Genomic DNA, 23,456 nt, shown 5'->3' on the forward strand with positions numbered 1-23,456 from the left:
AACAGGTTCTCTCTCTCTCTCTCTCTCTCTCTCTCTCTCTCTCTCTCTCTCTCTCTCTCTCTCTCTCTCTCTCTCTCTCTCTCTCTCTCTCTCTCTCTCTCTGCTGACACACAATGGAGGATCATTTAATTCGTTTTATGTGTATAGCGCTTTTATGGAACTATCCGCTCTACTTGAGCAGATTAAAGCTTATAAATATACACTTTGTGAACAATTTGATAACAATAATGATTAAACCTAATAGCTTATTAAATTAATAGGCTACCCATTACATTAATGCACTAAAAAAAAAAAAAAAAAAATACTAGTTTGAGGTGAAAATCTGCATAATGGTTCTTTCTTTCCTTTTTTTAACCACTTTTTTTTTATTTTTTTATTTTATTTTATTTGGCCTCCTTTTGTCTCAGGCCCACAATCTCAATAGAAAAAAAACATGAATTAATGTGTGTGTGTGTGTGTGTGTAAATATATATATATATATATATATATATATATATATGTGTGTGTGTGTGTGTGTGTGTGTGTGTGTGTGTGTGTGTGTGTGTGTGTGTGTGTGTATGTATTTGTGTAAATAATTGTTTAATTGTTTGATATAATTGTTTAATTTAAGTTTCCTTTTTCACAGTAATCATAGTAATTTCCACCCCAACGAAAACATAATAACATAATACAGAAAAATATGAAATAAAGTTAAAAATATACATCATAAGAAATAAATACCCGCAGAAATTAGTCAAGTGAAGGAAATGTTTGCCCCTCGCAAAAGAGCTAATTGTTAGTAGACAAATGAAATATACTAATGAGAGTACATTTTTAAGAGAGTTTAACTAAATAAATAAATATGACACGTTTTTTATGATTTGTTTATTGATTATTATTATATTGGTGTTATTTCTCCGCGTCTATGAGGGGGCGTGGCTTTGCGTTCAGGCATCGTATTCACATTCACGCTCGCCTCTTTGATGCAGCATTCCTGTTGGAGGAGAGCGGGGGGAGGGAGGGGGGGGGGGGAGAGTGACCACACACTGATTCCAATGGAAACACAGAGAAGCCCGTTAAATAGTCAAAGGCAAGGCAGCAAGATAAAAATGAAAGTAATCTCCAATAACGTCTTCTCCATACGATGATTAGTTTAACAGTACCTTTGGTTTGGTTTTGAAACTGTGCTTTGGATTTTGAATCGTCATATTGTATGATCCAGAGTTTGGAATAATCATGGAAAAAACACTAAACGTGTCGCATTCAGGGAGCAGTAAAGGAAAGTGCTCCGCGGATCTGGGGAATCCCGCACAGAGACAGGCAAGAAGCGGCTCGTTTAGTCCGGGATCAGGGGCTGTTTCGGACACTCATCCATCTCAGACCCAGAAGAGACACTTGGAGGGGGTTTTGAACAAATACACCAATTTATTACAAGGCTGGCAGAGCAGGTAAAGAGTTTTTGGCGTTTGCTCACTCTTTAAAACTTTTAAACCCATACGAAATATTTTTCGTAGCATACTTAGCAAAAATATGAAGATCATGCATTTCTTCATTTCCTTGACATCCAGTGTTTGAATCATATAATGAATACACGTAATTGTACAGCAATGCACAGAACGCGCTTTATGACGCTATGCATGAATGAAATCATTTGTTTCACTGTTTACATTTTTTGGGTTTCTCCTTGTGTTGATGCTGATCTGGGCAGCCTTATACAATAAACATCTTGTTTGATACCAGCTTATGTCGAGTTTTGGTCAAATATAGCACTTATGAATTAAGAATTAATCTCGATCCGTTTTGGCACCATGCATGAGAGTAACCAGTTTGTTAACAAATATTATATATATATATATATATATATATATATATATATATATATATATATATATATATATATATATATATATATATATATGAAAAATATTTAATTGTTTGTCTGGATGATTCTCCTAAAAAGGTTTTTGATTTGGACATCACTGTTGTCCGTGTCATATTTTTGTCAAATACTAATGCTGTCTGCAAGTAATGCTGCATTTTGTAAAATCTATTGCGATAGAAGACCTCTTAGTTTGCCTACCTGTTATCTAAGTTCTGGTGTTATGCAATATTTTCTAATGGTTTTATTTATCCTACAGTCTTATTGCAGATTTGTAGCATAATCACATTAGTTTAGACATGCAGGTTGTATCTTAATAACACAAAAATCAATCTGAGATCATTAAGATGGTTTTCTGCATCTTAAAAACAGACATCAGTAGTCTGAAACATCATGGTTTCATGATTTTGCCGTTGTTCAGAGGACCAAAATGAAAGTCTAATTGTGGTCAGGAATCTAAATGTGAAATTAGCCCTTTAACAGCTGAGCTATGCAGAAACACTCCAAAGCAAGAGCCTCTCATTGAAAGCAGGTTTTTTTGTTTTTGTCGGATTTCATGATTGTGTGTTCTGCAGGGTTGAGTGCAGCACAGCCCACACTTAAGGCTCTTTCATCTGGGAGAGAGACTATGACTCATCCGTGATGGGAAATCCCTCACATCTATAATGTTGTGCTCATTCTCTTGCTTAGTCAAGAGATCGATAAGGAAACAGGCCAAGCATATAACAAGCATAAGGGCTGGAGGGTTACTCGCCCTCAGCAATGCCTCAGAAATACCCCTCACGTTAACCCCAGCACTAGTCATTGTTTAGTGCTTAATGATTTGTGGGTGTGTGTGTGAGAGAGGGGGGGGGGATGTCAGTTTCCACACCACTCAATATTTTGACCTGATGAGAATCGGGCCTTGGAAAGGATAACTTACTAAGGAAAAGAACCGCTAAGAGCATGTCTATCACACATAATAAAAATTATAATACATTTTATTTATAACGCACTTTTCATTCCGGAGCTGATGGTGAACAGAAACAGAGCTGACGGTGAACAGAAACAGAGCTGATGGTGAACAGAAAACAGAGCTGATGGTGAACAGAAAACAGAGCTGATGGTGAACAGAAAACAGAGCTGATGGTGGACAGAAAACAGAGCTGATGGTGAACAGAAAACAGAGCTGATGGTGAACAGGAAACAAAGCTGATGGTGAACAGAAACAGAGCTGATGGTGAACAGAAACAGAGCTGATGGTGAATAGAAACAGATCTGATGGTGAAAAGAAACAGAGCTGATGGTGAACAGAAACAGAGCTGACGGTGAACAGAAACAGAGCTGACGGTGAACAGAAAACAGAGCTGATGGTGAACAGAAACAGAGCTGACGGTGAACAGAAAACAGAGCTGATGGTGAACAGAAACAGAGCTGATGGTGAACAGAAAACAGAGCTGATGGTGAACAGAAACAGAGCTGATGGTGAACAGAAACAGAGCTGATGGTGAACAGAAACAGAGCTGACGGTGAACAGAAACAGAGCTGATGGTGAACAGAAACAAAGCTGATGGGGAACAGAAAACAGAGCTGACGGTGAACAGAAACAGAGCTGATGGTGAACAGAAAACAGAGCTGATGGTGAACAGAAACAGAGCTGATGGTGAACAGAAACAGAGCTGATGGTGAACAGAAAACAGAGCTGACGGTGAACAGAAACAGAGCTGATGGTGAACAGAAACAGAGCTGACGGTGAACAGAAACAGAGCTGACGGTGAACAGAAACAGAGCTGACGGTGAACAGAAAACAGAGCTGACGGTGAACAGAAAACAGAGCTGACTGTGAACAGAAAACAGAGCTGACGGTGAACAGAAACAGAGCTGATGGTGAACAGAAACAGAGCTGGTGGTGAACAGAAACAGAGCTGATGGTGAACAGAAACAGAGCTGGTGGTGAACAGAAACAGAGCTGATGGTTAACAGAAACAGAGCTGATGGTGAACAGAAACAGAGCTGATGGTGAACAGAAACAGAGCTGATGGTGAACAGAAACAGAGCTGGTGGTGAACAGAAACAGAGCTGGCGGTGAACAGAAACAGAGCTGACGGTGAACAGAAACAGAGCTGACGGTGAACAGAAAACAGAGCTGATGGTGAACAGAAACAGAGCTGATGGTGAACAGAAACAGCTGATGGTGAACAGAAACAGAGCTGACGGTGAACAGAAAACACAGCTGACGGTGAACAGAAACAGAGCTGACGGTGAACAGAAACAGAGCTGACGTTGAACAGAAACAGAGCTGATGGTGAACAGAAACAGAGCTGATGGTGAACAGAAACAGAACTGATGGTGAACAGAAACACAGCTGATGGTGATTAGAAACAGAGCTGATGGTGAACAGAAACAGAGCTGATGGTGAACAGGAAACAGCTGATTATGAACAGAAACAGAGCTGATGGTGAACAGAAACAGCTGATGGTGAATAGAAACAGAGCTGATGGTGAAAAGAAACAGAGCTGATGGTGAACAGAAACAGAGCTGATGGTGAACAGAAACAGAGCTGATGGTGAACAGAAACAGAGCTGATGGTGAACAGAAACAGAGCTGATGGTGAACAGAAACAGAGCTGACGGTGAACAGAAACAGAGCTGATGGTGAACAGAAACAGAGCTGACAGTGAACAGAAACAGAGCTGATGGTGAACAGAAAACAGAGTAATTAATGTAATAACATGTAATTGATTCTCCCACCGACAGACACACGTGAGCACAGTTCGAGTTAAATTATGTCACATAATATGCAATGGCATTCTTTGAAGAACCATGCATTTTTGAATAGCATGTAAATAATATACAAATTGTATTATACTTGTGCCGTCATACAATTAATCGCGATGAATCACAACAAAAATAAAAGTTTGTGTTTACATGAATACTGTGTTGAATTATTATGTATATTTGAATAACACACACACACACACATATATATATATATATATATATATATATATATATATATATATATATATATATATATATATTTAAAGAGTTACTTTAGCGATTAGCATATGGCTTTGTATCAGAAGAAACCCTGGAGTATATTCGAATGATTGTGTTGACTCCTGCAGCTTCTATGCTGTGTGACATTTCCTCAGCGTCTAAATCACACATTGAACAGACACTTGTAGTACATTGTAGTATCTGTTCTGTAACTGAACTGATTTTATGAAAATGAACGCGGTCGCAGTGGGAAAGTGATCCAGTAACACTGATTCAGTAGCAGTGGCTTTGGGAGTGGCCTCGTAGGGCGCTGCATTCTGGAAATTGTTGTCTTTCATATATATATATATATATATATATATATATATATATATATATATATATATATATATATATATATATATATATATATATACTGTATATACAGTACTGTAAATTTATGAAAAAGGTAATTTCTATAAAAATAAACATTTAACTTTTTAATTTAGTCAAAAATTATAATGTTTTTATTCTATATTTTTTAAAGGGTGAGGGGAAATAACACTTGTTTTCATACTGAGGTTATGTAAGCAAATGTCACCAAAGGTCCACAGTGATCGTCTGTCCTCCGGCATCAAAAGCAATGCATTTGTTGCTGCTTTGATCTTCATACTTTTAGCTGCTTTTTAAAATAATGATGTGTCTTTGTCTGGCTTTCAGAGACCCCTTCAGTGAGACTGGAAGAGAAACTGGCAGCACATCCATTTTTTACTAAGAGGGTGGCTGTTGTGTTATAGCACCCAAACCGTGTGATTACAATCCATTCCCTGCAGAGTTACGATCCCCTATAAAGCACCTCTCTGGTTGGCTCTGACAGTGGGGAACCAGACATGGCATGTAATGCATCACGAATAATGAGAAAGGAAGGGAGTGAGACAGTAATAATGGCCTCCGTAAAGCTCTCATATGCATTTTGTTTTCTGAGGCAAGCATCACTGTTATTACTTCTTATGCTTTTGAACAAACTCCTAAAAGTAATATATTTTTGCGCATATTGTTACTTGCTCGACTGATTTCTGTTACTGACAAATAATACCTCAATTCGTGGTGCATTTTGAAAAGAGATGCTGCTACTATTCTAAGTGATCAGAGGGCCAATGCAATGCAATGGAGGGTAGACTATGCATTGACATCACTTTCCCACCAGATCACGCCCCCTCAGCCGGATTGAGTGGCAAAAGATCTGCTGCAATGGATCTAACAGGGGAAACTGAAAATGCGAGTAAAAGAAACGATTGTCAGTTTAAACTAATGTTTGGACTCCATATAGTGTAACTTACAACTTATCACAGATCCAGTGATCCATATGGATATTGACATGAAGCCAGGAATTGTGTTTCCTGACATTTATATGAGCCTGATTTCAACGTCAGGGAAATAGAATATAGTTATCTAAATCTGGATGATCACTTAAATGTGATATCCTCATTTCATCCAGCTTTAAAACTTGCTATAGTTTTTGCCAGTATTTATTTAAAAAGCATCTAATCATGCAGAATATAAGATTGAACATATTTAACTGTTGAGTTGTCAATACAATATATAACAATACAATGTAGGGTATGATTTTACCTCAAAATTGGATACAAAATAATAACTGCAAATACATGTTTCGTTGAGTTCATTTGCTTCTCTTTTCTGTAGCTTTTGGCAGTCTATATAACTCTGATTTCTTGTCAAATCTATTTGTACAGTCACTAATCCCAAAGCTTGTTCCCGTTTTAGCTGTGTTTTGTGTGTTTTTTGTGGCATTCACACCGAAAACCAATGCTGTGACTCAGTCTTTTTGCCACTCAGTGGGCGTAACTGCAGTCTACGGATGACGGTGATGTCACGTACATAACCTTGATCGCAAAAAAGTACAGAGATGTGATCAATTGATGACGTGCAAATTAAATAAACACAGACGCAGCCAGATCATTTCCATAATGAAAGAGCAAGTGCAAATTAGCATCTTTTTTTAAGACATGCTTTTTTGTCTGTTATGGGACCCATGCCCCTTTTTACAAGATGTAGCCTAATGTCCAGAGTGTGTATGTGAAGTTTTACCTCATGATACCCCACACACATTTTTTTATTATTAGGGCTGGGGAAAAAATATAGATTTTTTCCCCCAGCATTTTAATCGATTCTGACTTTTACAAAACGATATCGATTCCCAAGAATCGATTAGTCATCCTGTTTTCATCCTTCCTGTTGAATGAAATAAACATTGTAGCGCAATCATTTTTGTGCTTTACTATTGATATAAAACAAAGTCTCAGATTTGAAATTACGTCAATGGTTTTTTGTTTGTTTTTGTTAAAAAATTCAAAAACATAAATACCGTTTTGGCGTTGTGGCGCGAGATCGCTCATCTGCAGGCAGCTCAGCTCAAGAGAACTGGCAGCGCGGAACGCACATGAACGTCTTTTCTCTTCCGCCTTACCGTCAGCACCAAATATGAAGGAACATCTGAAAGTGTGTTAAAAGATACAGGACAACTTACCGAAATATGTGTCACGTACCATGTCACTCAATCAGTGTTTCAACCGCAGTAAGTAAAACGGCTTGTAAACAATCTCATGGAATGTCACATTTAACGTTACCTCAGAAAAACCATATCCAGTGTCCATAAACTCGTTAGTCTGCTAGAAAAACTAGAGATGAGCATTTTGCTAATTATATGCACCACAATACATAGGCTATTGTTGTCTTTTTTGATGTTCTTCAATATTTAATGCATGTAGCCTATGTATAATAAATCTGGCATTAGTTTTTATGACAGCCACCATTTAAATATTTATATTAAAAAACGAATTGGAGTAGAAATATGATTATGTAATTGTAAAGTTAATATTATAACTTTATTATTAATTTAGCGTAATTTTGTTTGTATAGAAATTAGTTAATTTTTGCCTTCAATATTAGGCTATGCAGGCTAGTATCAACTCACTCCCATGTACAGCTTTAGTTCCGAGATTTGTTTTCCTTGAGAAAATTTGCCATGTATTGTACCGGATATAAATAATCAATATTGAATTGAATTGAATCAAATCAAAAATCAAATCGAATCGAATCGAATCGAAAAAGCTTTTGAATCAAAATCGAATTGAATTGTGAAATGTGTGTCAATATCCAGTCCTATTTTTTATAGCCTGTTAAAATGGTCACTTTTTGAGGGTGAGCAAAATTGTGTTGTTTTTGTGTGTGTCCCTTTAAATGCAGATTAGCTGCTGGCCCCCTTTCTAGAAGAGGGCGGAGCTTCAAGAGCTTGAGTTAGCAGCTCTGATTACCTCTCGCAGACAGGTACTGTAAAGGGTAGAAACTGTTCAGCCTTTTATGTTCAAAACAAAGTTGGACAATGATGGAGGGACTCAAGAAGTGACAACATGTAGTTGATGTATGAATTTATGTTGCTGATGTGGAGTTAACTATTGCAATAAATGTGAATGGATGCGACAGCTCTATACTTCCACTTCTCAACATGGCCTCACCCCTTTGTTGTGTGTTCCCGGGTGCAGGGTTTGTGTACATTTTAGGGTTAGTGATGTAACTAATAAGCTTGTTGTAGTTCCCTACCAGCCGTTTGTTGTAGTCTTTAAAAATAATTTATTTTTAGGAATTTAGCACCTGAGAGGAAAACTTCAAATGGTCAGCCTTTTCACCATTTATTTTTTACTGTGTGTCTTCCTGACAGTAGTTTTTTTAATGCCAAAAGAGGGTTAGCAATGGTGCAAGCTGTTAGTAAATCTGGCCCTTAGTATTTTCAACCACTTAGAACATTTTATCAACCTCATAGCAATGCTCTGGCAATCAACAAGAACATTGCTTGCTCGCTGTCAGGTTAGAGTTAGTGTCATCAATCTTCTCTCTGTCTTTTATCATGCAGGTACTTTGTGTTGGACCCTGAGCTTGGTCAACTTCAGTATTTCATCAACGAGTACAGTAAGAACCAGAAGCCGCGAGGGTCCCTGCCCCTCATTGGTTCCTCTGTGGCCCTAAGCGACGAGTTTCCCTTCATGTTCACAGTCTATGCTGCGAATGGAGATCTCTTCAAGCTACGAGGTGAGTGCCCTCTTCTCTTCGTGGGTTTAAATCTCTTGCTTTTACTTTTGACATGGTCATTTGTGTCTGATTTGATCCCTATAGTCTCCATTCTCCTACAACTTGAGTCTCTTCGTGCTGTTTCCTAAGGAAGTATCTCTTTGATATCAGTTTTCCCCTCAGGCATCCCCCTTTATCTGTGATTTAGTTGTCCAAGTTCACCCTTTCCTGCCTGCTACTTCCACATCAGATTAGATCTCTATACTTCCCCCTCTATCTATTTATCTCTGTCTCAAGTATGCCAAGAGTCTTTTCATGGTTGGCATTCACTGTACGCCACAATTTTTTATGATGGTTTTACATCAAAATTCTCCTTCAGTACGGGTCGACTCTGAGAACTCATTTAGATTGTGTCAGGAGTTTACAAGCAAAATGCCACCAGCCAAATCGGCCATTTGTAACAAAGGCAATTTCAGAGAGGTTGTGAAAGGATGAATTTTTCAGGAAAAAAGCTGTCACCTTCAGCATTATTCCCAGCAGTTTGACAACCTCGCCATGGGCAGAGTCTCGTCTACCCCCAGTGTTCCAGTCTTCTGAAATGATAATCTTCAGGTGTTATTTTTCTAATTTCACACCTTCTCTCAGTCTTACCCCAGGTAACAGACAAGCCACAAATTGAGTTTTTTGGTCTTGTGTCGGTGAAAATGCTTGCATTTATTCTACCTGGCTAACCATGCAATACTTAATGGTATAAGAAACTAGATTAAAAACCCTGTCCAATATGCAATATCTTCTTAAAGGGTAAGTTCACCCAAAAATGAAGATTCTGTCATTAATCACTCACCCTCATGTCTTTTGAAATCTATAAGACCTTTGTTCATCTTCGGAACACAAATTTAGATATTTTTAATGAAATACGAGAGGTTTCTGAACTCCCTTAATAGGCAGAACTGTCATTGCAACATTCAAGGCCCATAAAGGTAGTAAAGACTTTGTTAAAAAAGTCTGTTACTACAGTGGCTCAACCTTAAAGGCATTCATTCATTTTTTTAAGCTTTTAGTATGACTATGTTAGCCTTAAGGTTAGGAATAAGCGGGAGTGTTCCAAAACAATGACAAAATTTGCATTTAGGAGATATAAGCATTCCAAACTTACAGTCTCTCACTTCCGTTAAAATTAATCACAGATTTTGATGACGCAGACTTCATCTTCTCATCACATTTTCTGTCCAATCAAATGCTCAGAATCTGAAGCGTCCCGCCCCCTACACTGCTGAAGCTGCGGCTGAAATTGGTCAGCTGTTCACACATCTACTATTTTCTACATGGTGAATGGCACATTGCCCACTATACAGGTGGTGGTCATATAATTAGAATATCATCAAAACGTGTATTTATTTCACTAATTCCATTAAAAAAGTCAAACTTGTATATTGTATGCATTCATTACATACAGACTTGTATATTTCAAATGTTTATTTCTTTCACTTTGGATGATTATAACTGACAACTAAGGAAAATCCCAAATTCAGTATCTCAGAAAATTAGAATATTACTTAAGACCAATACAAAGAAAGGATTTTTAGAAATCTCGGCCAACTGAAAAGTATGAACATGAAAAGTATGAGCATGTACAGCACTCAATACTTAGTTGGGACTCCTTTTGCCTGAATTACTGCAGCAATACGGTGTTGCATGGAGTCGGTCGGTCTGTGGCACTGCTCAGGTGTTATGAGAGCCCAGGTTGCAGATGACATGGCACCCCAAACCATCACTGACTGTGGAAACTTTATACTGGACCTTAAGCAACATGTATTGTGTGCCTCTCCTCTCTTTCTCCAGACTCTGGGACCCTTTTTTCCAAAGGAAATGTAAAATTGACTTTCATCAGAAAACATAACTTTGGACCACTCCTCAGCAGTCCATTCCTTTTTGTCTTTAGCCCAGGCAAGATGCTTCTGACGCTGTCTGTTTCACTTTTTGAATGGATGTAGTGAAATGAATCAACTTTTTGATGATATTCTAATTATATGACAGCACCTGTATATGTGATAGGAAATGATTACGACAGTATAAATATTCTTTCAGTTGAACCAAAGAAATTCTGGTTTCACATTAGTTTCACATGCACTGCTTAAATACTCACACATAGTCTAGACCAGAGCCGTTGACTAGACACGAGAGCGCAGTGCAGAATGAGCGAGTTGGCAGAGACAACTAAACTTATCGGGCACATGGCACATTTAAATTCTGCACAGAATGCTATATTTCAAAGCGATATGGAGGAGATTATGGTGATAAAAGGTTAGCGATTAGGAGGAAGCTCTGGCTTTACAGAAAGTCTCTAGTCAAACTGTAGTATTAACGAAACACTATTGGCGGTTTCAAAAAAGGGGAGGAGCTGCTGATAGCTGGAGCACTTCAGTGACTGTTATTAAGCAACGAGAATATTTTTTTGTTCCCAAAAATAGCAACTGTGGCAAGCAGGACAAGGCTGAGGGCCGTGAGAGAACGTTGTGAGGCCGGTAGCGTGATTGATAATATGCGTCAACTGTGCGTTGCACCGGTCTCGTATCTCTTAGGCCCCGTCCACAAAAAGCCAGAGCTTTCCCAATCCGCCCCCCCATTTCAAGAAATATCTGCGTACACGAGATCACTGAAACCCACTCAAAACGATGTAGTATACATGCCAGACCAGTTTGTGGTGCTGTAATTCTGCCACACAAATACACTAAAAACGTAGAAGAAAAGTTGTGGCTAGAAGGGGTATAGCAGTGGTAGGAGGTGAGGCAAAATCTCACGATTAAATAACAACAGATACATTTGCTACTTTACAGATGTGTTTTATGAACGCCTACACCTACTGCAATCCTAAACCTACCCTTACAAAAATGCAAATACGGTAATTTAATGCTGCAATATTGATGTGCGCATGCCCAGTGCCCGTAGTTGTATCCCTTTTGTCTTTCACCATGCCGGATGTAGTGTTATGAGACATCACCGTTTCACAAAATATACGGATTGGCTGTACACACAAAAACGCGAGATGCGGGCCACTCTGGGACACGGTTTCAGAAAATATCGTATTCATGCTTCCAAAACGCCGGCTGTCTGGACGAACTGCTGAACTATTTTTCAATTAAATAAATGTTCTATATTTAAGTTTAATACTATTTATTAAATATTTTGAGGAGCTCTTTTGGTACTAAATAATTTTTGTGCAATAATTATGGTCCATTAATGACCACTTATAACATTTTTCTTCTAATATTTCTATCCTTGATATTGCAATTAGGGTAGTAATTAAGCTTAAATAGAGAATTCCAATGCAAAGAGGCAAATTAGAGATTAGAAAAAAAATTAGTATTGCAAATCATAACTGCTTGCTTGTTTTTAGGTTTTGGATTTGAATAGCCTACATGTTTAGACATGGTCAAACACTAGATTTCTTTAAATGTGACATTTTAAAATGTACATCCTAATATTTTTTAACCCCCCACAAATTGCTGTCGAATCTGTGGGAAACACTGGTATTTACTACGTCAACAGAGCAAGAGAATGACGTTGAAGGGAAGAGATCGTTGTTGTTTTGTGCGCACAAAAAGTATTCTCGTCACTTCATAAAATGAAGGTTGAACCACTGGAGTCACATGGATTATTTTAACAATGTCTTTACTACCTTTCTGGACCTTGAACATTGCAATGAAGTTGCTGCCTATGGAGGAGATGAGAACTCTCAGATTTCATCAAAAATATCTTGATTTGTGTTCCGATTGGAAGATAAACAAAGGCCGTGCGATGAGGTGTGAGAAATTAGTCCTACACAAAAGAGTTTTGAGGACAAAATTATGATGGTAACATGATCCTGCATTCCACCTCAGGTGTGCATTATTTTCTAATAATTCAACGGTCCGTTGTCAATTATTGTTTACTTATTGAATTAAATTATCTATAGAGATGATATTTATAGCATGTGTATCTTCTTCTAGCTTATGATGCTCGCGAGCAGCAGATGTGGATGACCCAGCTTCAACTGTGCGCCCGTCGCCACTCAGATGGCAGTGCCAAGGTAACCCAGTTACATTTAACTCGGCACACTGTGCTCTCATTTCCTTCCTTTACATCTCTTTCACTCCCTCTTGCTTTTGATAGCACAGTGTTTGTCTTGAGGCTCTCCTTTGATTGTGTTCACCCTGTCATCAACGATGTACTTACTGTCCTTTCTGTGAGTGCCTCTCGCCATCCTTCCTGTCTTTGTCTCTCTCTCGTTCTAACTCTCACATTCTCTGTACTGACTGACTCGCTCTCCATTTCCTCTGACCTCTCCAGGCGCTACTCCGATGAAAAACTGCCCCTGTAGTCATGTGATTGGCGATGCTGTTTACTTTCTCTGTCTCTATTCAGCAGAGAATAAAGTTCATCACATTAGACATAAACTTCAGTCTAATGGGTGGCATTTCCAATGAGTTTGTTTATTTGTTTGAGATGTGCTTTTACATTGTAACAGGGTTTGTAGATGGGAAGGAAGGAGGCGGGAACCGGCGAACATTCAACAACTTTAATAAAAAATAAAAAAATAAATAAAAATGAAAGTAACGGGGGCAGCCCCTCACGGGCGACTGCCTGCACACACATAATAAAACGCGGGCAGCCCCTCATGGACAACTGCCTCTCGTCTTCCACTGTCTTCACTCCTCCTTTTATGTTCCTGTCACTCCGCCGTGAGATGAGACCGGTGTGGTGCGCAGCTGGCACTCATTTGCACTCGTCACTGGCCCGCTCTCACAGTCCCTCACCTCGCTGCTCACCACATACATTTCTAACCTTTCTAAAAGACTTCCCTATAGTTTTAGCTTGGCAGATGATACAACAGCTGAAAAAAAATAGTCGTTTTAGTTCACACAAATTACATTGGTGCCTTCTGTGACATTTTCTTCAGAAAAATGTAGAGTATTCTAATATCATGATCATATATATAATTGCTATTGTTTTTCACAGGTTTTAGTTATGATTATTCAGTTATCATTATCCATGAATGTGATAATTCAGATTATTCAGATAATTCAGTGAGCAATAAACAAGAAACAAGGAGCTGTATGGAGACATATGATCTGTATAGCTAACAGTTCATCTGACATGATCATTTACTGCAAAGTGTAATCTCATTTCTCTTTTATCCACGGGGCACGGTTTATCTTTGTCCAAAAATATAAACAATCGTCTGATACTGAGAGGAGAAACAGACTTATCTTTATTGTTTCAGTTCACATGCCATTTGACAAAAACACATTGCGTGTCACGCTCTGTTTCCCATTATTGCCTGACTTTGAACACACAGTGATTTGTAAGTTTAACCTTTACTGAGTTAATCTTTAAGCGTCCGCCTCCTTCGAAACTTGTCATTAAATCATGCCCCAAGATGCATTATCTAAAAGAGATTGGATGTTTAAATGCAGGGCTATGCATTTGAATGACTGTTTTGGGCAGATGGTGTTGTGTCCAATTATTTATTGTAATTTTCAATGCTCTTGAGAGGCAGAATAATGATAACTTCTGTCAGATCTGAAAATGAGTATTTACATATGGGTGAGAACCGCATTATCCACTAATTTAGAGCATGTGTTAAATGGAGTGGAATTTAGCCTTGAGGCTAAAACATTGTTTGACTTCTATTAACTTTCATTTTCAATATATGACCAACAAATGGCAGTCTAATAACACAACCCAGTGTTAGCTCTGCTAATGTATTCTAAAAGAAGGAAAAATCCTTGCCGTCTCTTTGATTAATCACGTTATAAGCGAAGTAATTTGAAACCACACAAATCTGGACCTTGTCTTTTTCATCGGCCTAAGGCCAAATACATTACACTAGTGTGTTGTATTTATTTCTTTAATGACTAAATCCATAATGAATGCAACAGATGCTCAATGTATTCTCTATACTCAGTATACTTGTTTTTTATTTTTAACATAGCTGTAAAAAATGGTTTATATGCATCAATGGCATGATGTACATATTATTGTGTCAAAGTGCATTACTTTCTTTTTTAAATAATTTGATACATTTGTGATTTTTTTCTTTTTAGTACATTTAAATACTACAGATTTTAATTGTATGTTTTATCTTAAACCCCAAAATGTCAGTTGGTCCGAACAAATTGCATCATTTTATGTTTGAAACCTTTCATATAAACACATTTTATAATAAATATTGGTAGTTTTAAAGCTGTTGAGATGATTGGAAAAACTTCTGTCCAGCAATTTATATTATCATTTTAAATATCAGGGTGGCAAACATGGCTCTTTTATTGTGAATTGATAAGGTAATAACCAGAAACATGATCATGCATTATCCACAGGAGCTCAACTGATCCGTGTGGTAGAGTGAAAAGGTTTGTAGATCTGTCTCAAACATTGGTAAAAGCAATTCATTTCATGTAAGAGGCTGGTACACTTTCAATGTCAGGTGGTACAACTACAGTATATACACATTACATACAAGTTGTACACCTGACATAAAAAATTATAACTGTGAACACTTTATTTAAAGGGGGGTGAAATGCTGTTTCATGCATACTGAGCTTTTTTCACTATTAAAGGCTTGGATTTCCATCTTTAACATAGACAATGTTTCAAAAAAAGTTGGACGTTTGATGGAGTATTTCTGTGTCAAATACTCCTTCCCGTTTCTCACAAGTTTCAGAAAGTTCTTTTTGAGTATGGGTCTGTGTGGCGTAGATTAGGACGGAATTTCACACATCTAAATGTAGGAAAGAAGTTGAATAAGCCCTATTTCTAAAAACGGGGGAGTGTTCCTTTAAACACATTGTTCATGACTCAAAACATCACAACAGTTTTGAAGATTTTTAAAAAAAACACCTTTTAAAAACGTTATTAGTCTTGTGTTTTATTATTTACTGCACTGACATTACTGCAGTGTTAACACTATACTATGTTTTCCTTAAAAGTGCATTATGTAATTATGTCAACTTACAAAATATTTATAATTAAATTGCACTTTTGAAAATCATTAATAATTTCATTGGTCAAGAATGCATTCAACTAATCAGTTAAAGACATTTACAGTATTGTTACTAAAAGATTTCTGATTCAAACAAATGCGGTTCTTTTGAACTTTTTTATTCATAAATGAATCCTGAAAACAACACACATTGTTAAACATTGTAAACACAACAAAATTAAACAACACAACTGTTTTCCACATTTGATGATCATGATATCAGGCTTGGTGAGCATTACAGGCTATATCTATATTTATTTTTTGTGTTTTTAGATCACGGCTGAAATTTCAGACGTCTGAACAATTGACTGCCATTTGACTGCAAGAATGAGGTTTGGGGAGCTCTATCAGACCTGAATAAAATACCCATTCCTGCTTGCACATAAAACCTCCTAAGTGTGGTCTCATTTAGGGCCATATCAAAGATTGTGATCTTCCACCAAGCCTACTCCATTTTTGAAGCACCCAGAGGAGCAATGTTCCCTGTAGTTTCATACGAATACGGGTACTATTACCTTTTTTTTTTCTTCTTTATTTACTCTCCTCACCACATCCTCTGTTTGTTTGATGTGAATCATTTTTGATATAGAGCATGACTAGAAAACAATTTCAGACTAGCTACATTACTAGTGTTTCTGTTTTGTGGAAATGCAGTACTTTTAGTGGTGCAAGGCCAAAACCTCTCAATAGTGTTCAAAAGTTAGATCAAAAGTACTGGAAAACTTTGAAATATTATTACAATTTAAAATGGCAAAAATGTAGTTTAATTTTCAGCAGTCTTCAGTGTCACATCCATCAGAAATCATTATTTTATGTAGATGTCTTATTATCTGTTTTGAAATTATTAGTGCTGCTGAAATATTTTTTGTGGAATTTGTAATATGTTTTAAAGGATTTTATTAAAAGAAAGTTCGAAGGAACAGCCTTCATTTAATAAAAAAAATACAGTAAAAATATTAAAATTGGGAAATATTACTACAATTTTAAATAAATGTTTTTTTTTTATTTGAATGGAATTTTGAATTTAAAATTTGAATTTGAATTTTAAAGGCATGGTTGATTATGATTTACATTTTTTAACTTTAGTAAGTGTGTAATGTTGCTGTTTGAGCATAAACTACATCTGCTCTCAAAATTTAAAGCAAAGGGAGACATATTCATTTAAATAAATTGTTTTTTTAAGGACTACAACAAACTACTTCATGGGTTAGTGACATCACTAACCCTAAAATGTACATAAACCCCACCTCCGGGAACACGCAACCAATGTTTAGAAAAGGAAGAGTTGTTGTTGTAAAATGTAATTTATTCCTATTATGGTGAAGCTGAATTTTCAGCATCATTACTCACATGATTCTGCAGAAATCCGTTTTAATGCTCAAGAAACATTTAGTATTATCAATGTTGATAACAGTTGTTCTGCTTCATATTTTTGAACAGCATTTATTTTAAATATAAGTAACAGTAATAATAAAATAAAATACCCCAAGCTTTTGAATGGTAGTGTACATTAAATAATAGACCAGAACTATGGATGAAAATATCATAGATTTTTGTAAAAGCCACAAAGCGGTGCGGTAAAAAACATTCCCAAGCCTTTAGCGAACCCAGAAGCATTGTGGAAGAAAGTTTTGCTCACTATCTTAAATTTTTTTATAAATCAAGTTTTTCGAGAAACAATTTGCAATTTAGTGACATTTGTGAAAACATGCATTAGACACTTGATGTGTCTTAGACACTTAGACACAAAATGATTTTGTGAATCATGGAAAAATGATGTATCTGATTAGCTTTGATGGAATGAGATTGCAGTTCTCAGGTTGTACTTAAGCTTTTAGAGATGAAAGCATTTCAAACGAGTGACAACCTTTATCTCTCTGCTGTGGAGAACAGTACTCCACAGTAAGCTCTCTCCTCCTCTCTCTGCCGTCTCATATTGCACTCTCTCCCTCCATGCACTGCCCTTGCTTCCTCTCCCCCTCCCTGTCTGTATGTGGCTGCTGTCTTGGTCGTGTCAGGCCGATGATGCTCTTTTGCGTGATGGCAGACCGTGCTGGTGGCACAGGGCCGGTTCCTGTGCCCGTGGGGAAGCGAGGTCGGGGCGCCTGCTCTCCCTCTCATTCCTGCTGCTGCCATTGCTGCTGTCTCTTTCAGGGCTGTACCTCCTCCTCCTCCTGCAACACCTCCTCTTCCTCCTCATCCGGCCGGACCCGCAGCTTCTCCCTGCACCCAAACCCCGTCCCACAGTGCTCCTCCATCTCCGCCCAAAGGCAGACCCCCCAGCACGGGACACAGCCCGCCTCTGTCATCTCCATCACCCACCACAAGTCCCCCACCGCCAGCCACCGGGCCTGCAGTCAGCACCCTGCAGGACTGCACCAGGTCAAAGAGGTATGGACGGCGTCAGGCAGAGCCAGCTAGCCATTGTTATTAAACAAATTGAGTCTGTAAGGTTTTTTTTTATTTGATTTAATCTTTGGAGGCAAATTTGTTTGGATTTTTTAGTAGTTCATTTTTTTTTTCCAGCTGTCAATATTTTCACTTGCCCCACCACATTAAGTACAATTTTTTAGCAATATATTTGTATTAAAGTGTGTGTGTGTGTGTGTGTGTGTGTGTGTGTGTGTGTGTGTGTGTGTGTGTGTGTGTGTATATATATATGGCACACAAATATATTTTATTTTTATAAAAAAAAAATTGTCTTTGTATATATATTCTTTATATGTACGTATATCATTTTGTGCTTAACCTTTTGTGTTAAAGTTACATTTTAGTTGCAAAAAATAAAAATAAAATAAAAATTATATATATATATATATATATATATATATATATATATATATATATATATATATATATATATATATATATATATATATATATATATATATATAATATAATGATTAATCATGATTTGTCAGCAATATTGAACATTGATTTCTCAATGTTAAGTGGTCTCTAATTTTTTTCCAGAGCTATATATATATATATATATATATATATATATATATATATATATATATATATATATATATATATATATATATATATATATATATATATATATATATATATATATTATATATAATATATATATATATAATAACTTTTAACACAAAAAGTTATACACCAAATTATATATATTTTTATATAAAGTATATACAAAGACAATTTTTTGTAATTTTTTGATATATATATTTTATATACTACATATATATATTTTGTCACATGTTTAAATTTAGTTAACAATTTGCAATAAGCAACAATATTTCACTCATGAAAGAAAATGACATTGTGGTCTGGGTGTAAAATACACCTTATGATTAAAAATTGGTGTAGAAGATGTCTGTAGTCGATGGCATGCATCCAAAGGTTAAATATAAGGTATAGTTTTGGATTGTCACATGTTAGTTCTTATCAAACATAGCACAATGTATCTTGCTTTAAGCTTTGAAGGGTTGACAGAGGTTCAGTATGCAGTCAGCAGCAGTCCCTTATGGAACGTCTCAACCTCAGCTGGCCTGCGAGTGCTGCGTCAGCATCAGAAAGTGACTGTTCAGCAGGAAGTTACATTGTTTTGACATTGATGCAGTGAAACTTAATGATGGAGTGAGAATGTTAGAAATTGTCTGTTTTTAAGACAGAGCTATGCAAATTACACTCTTTCTCGGTCACGATTCAGCATTTACAATTACAGTTTCTTGATTATAGCAATTATCGCTAATTGCTAAGACTAGCTTCACTATTACTATTGCTTATGGTTAGGATTTGGATAAATTCCTAACCCTAAGTAATAAACTTTGGCACGTAACTCACCTAGTACTGCTTGTGCGACAAAAATGCATAACACTTCAAACTGCTGAATCAGACTGATCAGACAGAACATTTTTTTGCAATTTAAATAGTCCCAGACTTAAAATGATTTAGGGTTGCAAGCCACCCGAGACCAGAATATAACTATTCACAGATATCAACCTGTTACTGCCTAATCTCAAACACAGAAAATCACTTTGTACTTTATACAAAACTGACTAGACTACATTAAAAAATCCTAACTGAAACAATTTTTTATAGTATTTCATATTCTCCATAGGGAAATTGATTTTATACAAAACTGTAAAAGACCTACTGTATTAAGTAACCGACATTGTTGATCGATAGTCAAATCACGTTAAAGTCATCAGCTTTGTTTTTAAAGAATACTTAAGCCTATATTTTGATTCATTATACATATATTTATTATGATTATATTTTACATGGCATACATTTAAATGGACACCTGCCATGGTGTTTCTTATTTTTTGTCTCTGATCTAAGACTTGTTGTTGGTTTGCTTGGTACCAAAAAAAATGTGTCCAGCTTGTGGGACGTATTACCTATTATGAGATGAAACTTACTGAACATGCAAAACAGTGCTGTGTGTGGGGATGAATGCGCTTGTTGTGATGGCATTTTGACCAGCTGAGAACTTGTGAAGAGTTTATAAAACGTGTAACTATGACGAGAAAAGACAAGTAGGCGTGAGCATTCTGTAATTTTTAGGGTATTATCTTCCTCTTTTTGGTTCATTTACATGTGTTTGATCCGTGCTGCGTTCATTTATCATTCGAATCGCACCAGAGTTTCATTTTTTTCTGCGGCCTAGGTCCAATTATTTGGTGCTCACCAGGGTTCAGAGGGCAGCGTTCACACTCAAATTAACCACACTAACAGAGCAATCACACCAGGGTTTGTTTTAATCGAATCAAACATGCCATGTGTGAAGATACCCTGTGTGTCATAAACTGTGTATAGATCGAATGCTCCATAAGTAAACTATTGCCATGCCTGGGACGCCTACCTTTACATGCACATGAACTTCAATGACATCCAATTCCTAATCCGTATGGTTTAATATGAAGTTGGCCCACTCTTTGCAGCTATAACAGCTTCAACTCTTTTGGGAAGACTTTCCCACAAGGTTTAGGAGTGTGTTTATGGGACCATTCTTCTAAAAGCGCATTTGTGAGGTCAGACACTGATGTTGGACGAGAAGGCCTGGCTTACAGTCTCTGCTCTAATTTATCCCAAAGGTTTTCTATTGGGTTGAGGTCAGGAATTGGTTCCTCCACACCAAACTTGCTCATACATGTCTTTATGGACCTTGCTTTGTGCACTGCTGCGCTGTCATGTTGGAACAGGAAGGGGCCATCTCCAAAATGTTCTTATAAATATGAGAGTATGAAATTGTCCAAAATGTCTTAGTATGCTGAAGTATTTAAAGTTCCTTTCACTGGAACTAAGAGGCCAAGCCCAACCCCTGAAAAACACAGCCACACCATAATCCATACTCTACCAAACTGAACACTTGGCACAATGCAATCAGTAGTTCATTGGAATGCCAGACAGAGAAGCATGATTCAGTACTCCAAAGAACACATCTCCACTGCTCTAGAGTCCAGTGGCGGCATGCTTTACACCACTGCATCTGATGCTTTGCATCGCACTTGGATGAAGGTGATCGGCCATGGAAACCCATTCCATGAAGCTCTCTACGCACTGTTCTTGAGCTAATCTGAAGGCCACATGAAGTTTGGAGGTCTGTAGCTATTGACTGCAGAAAATTGTCGACTTCTAAGCATTGTGCACCTTAGCATGCGCTGACCCCACTTTGTGATTTTACATGGACTACCACTTTGTGGCTGAGTTGCTGTTGTTCCCAGTTGCTTCCACTTTGTTATAATACCACTAACAGCTGTCCTTATAATATTTAGTACACTCTGTCTAGAGCGAACACAAGCATATTGCTTATTTTAAACCATAGATTGTATAAAACAAGTTATAATCATATAGATATAAGATATAATATATAATCCAGCATAGCTGCACGAGGCACATTCTTTCACATGACGAGCCACCCAGCATAGCTGGTTTAAGAAGTCACTGCTTCCCAACGATATGTAATATGTCTTTATAATATCACTTAATAATATTACTATATGCTATAAATGGATCTTTAGATAATAGCATATAGCTAAGTTACCTTTTATGTTTTTGCGAGGTCACTCACATTTATAAATGAATCGCATCGAAGAAACCTTTTTGCTTTGTTCTGTCAGCTTGTATGACCCTGCCTTGGTGTGACATTTTCGTGACAACCAGCAGCTTTTTCTGGCTCTTAGGCCATATTTGTGTCCTCGAATTAGACAGCACTGTCACTTTCACTGAGAGTACAAAGGAAACGTGCAGCAAGTCATTGGAAACCAGCTGAGACTCATGAATGTGCTTTCACATTGTGTGTGCATCGAAGCAATGAGGTGGAAATTATTATTAGCAATCTCTCTGAATATCTTGCCAGTGTATATTTTACTGGGTGTAATGTTGGCAAGCGTACTTAAAGGGATAGTTTAAGTAAAATGTAAAACTTTGTCATTTTACTAACCCATATGTCATTGTAAAACCTGTATTACTTTCTTAGGAACGACGTGAGGGAGAGTAAATAATGACAGCATTTACATTTTTGAGTAACTATCCCTCTAAATTGAGTGCAATAGCTTAATGACATTCTCTTCATATGACACATTTTGTGGAGTATTTAATAATAATCCTCTCATTTGTCTTCAGTCAAGCCCATCTTTCCTGGTCCTTGAGCCAATCCACTCTAATGCATGCATTTAAACTCACTCTGGCCCATTTACACTTGCTGATATAAAGCTCAAAGAGTGATCTTTGGGCTGTCAATCAAAGATGTGGCTAGGGCCTGTGCTTTTGAAAATATGTCCAGAGTATCCTCTTCTCTGCCGAATGGAGATAGCTGAGATGCACTGCTTTTTTCATATTCACAGCACCAATTGCTTTCATCTCTAATACCTTTTTTCAGCAGGTGGAATTTTTTTGCCGTATATTTTAAAGTTTGGCTTAAAGATTTCCCCCCCTCCATCAGCTCCACACATTCTGTAGGCATATTAACATAAAGTCTTTGATGTTCAAAGTTTTCTTTTATGAACAAAATACTTGTGCAAAAATAATGATTTTTGTTTTAAACAGTTTTTCTGAACAATGCCCCATCTGCCTCTGTTGGCGACAAATCAACCTACAAATGTTAGTTACTCACACTACCTTTCAGAAGGTTGGGTTATGTAAAGAATTTTTACCATCAATGATTTTTTTTGTGCTCACAACAGGGTAAACAGAACAGAACAAACATGATGTATTGCAGATAGCATTAATGTTGATATTAAAATGTACAAAATAATTCTGGAATTTAGTCTGAATCAAGGGGAATTAGAATACTAAATCCTGACTGAGAGTATGCTGTGATAGACATCATAATCCTATAGATAGACGTGATCAACTGATGCAAGCTTGACTAATGTGACCTGCCAGAACTGACGCTATACACTTGATTTTTTTTTCTTGTGGGTGTTCGAGAACCTATGGACTGACAGACTGGGTGGTGGTCCCTCTTTTCAACAAGGGGGACCACAGAGTGTGTTCCAACTACAGGGTAATCACACTTCTCAGCCTCCCCGGGAAAGTCTATGCCAGGGTACTG

The 23,456-nt window shown here is 37.2% G+C and overlaps 1 protein-coding gene across 2 annotated transcripts in view; it reads left to right on the forward strand.

Moving 5' to 3' along the window:
• The first annotated feature begins 1,014 nt into the window (after window positions 1–1,014).
• The window catches only part of osbpl10b (oxysterol binding protein-like 10b), a 69,511-nt gene continuing 47,069 nt past the window's right edge, over window positions 1,015–23,456 (forward strand). The window contains exons 1-4 of one of the 2 annotated variants that reach the window (XM_067448287.1): window positions 1,015–1,427; window positions 8,747–8,922; window positions 12,891–12,970; window positions 18,077–18,313. In XM_067448287.1, coding sequence (XP_067304388.1) covers window positions 1,216–1,427; window positions 8,747–8,922; window positions 12,891–12,970; window positions 18,077–18,313 — 705 coding nt within the window. In that variant the 5' untranslated portion in view covers window positions 1,015–1,215. The remainder of the gene's footprint in view (window positions 1,428–8,746; window positions 8,923–12,890; window positions 12,971–18,076; window positions 18,314–23,456) is intronic. The other variant, XM_067448288.1, reaches the window with a different exon arrangement.

This window comes from Pseudorasbora parva, chromosome 7 (genome assembly GCF_024679245.1).
Source record: "Pseudorasbora parva isolate DD20220531a chromosome 7, ASM2467924v1, whole genome shotgun sequence".
Lineage (NCBI taxonomy): Eukaryota > Metazoa > Chordata > Actinopteri > Cypriniformes > Gobionidae > Pseudorasbora > Pseudorasbora parva.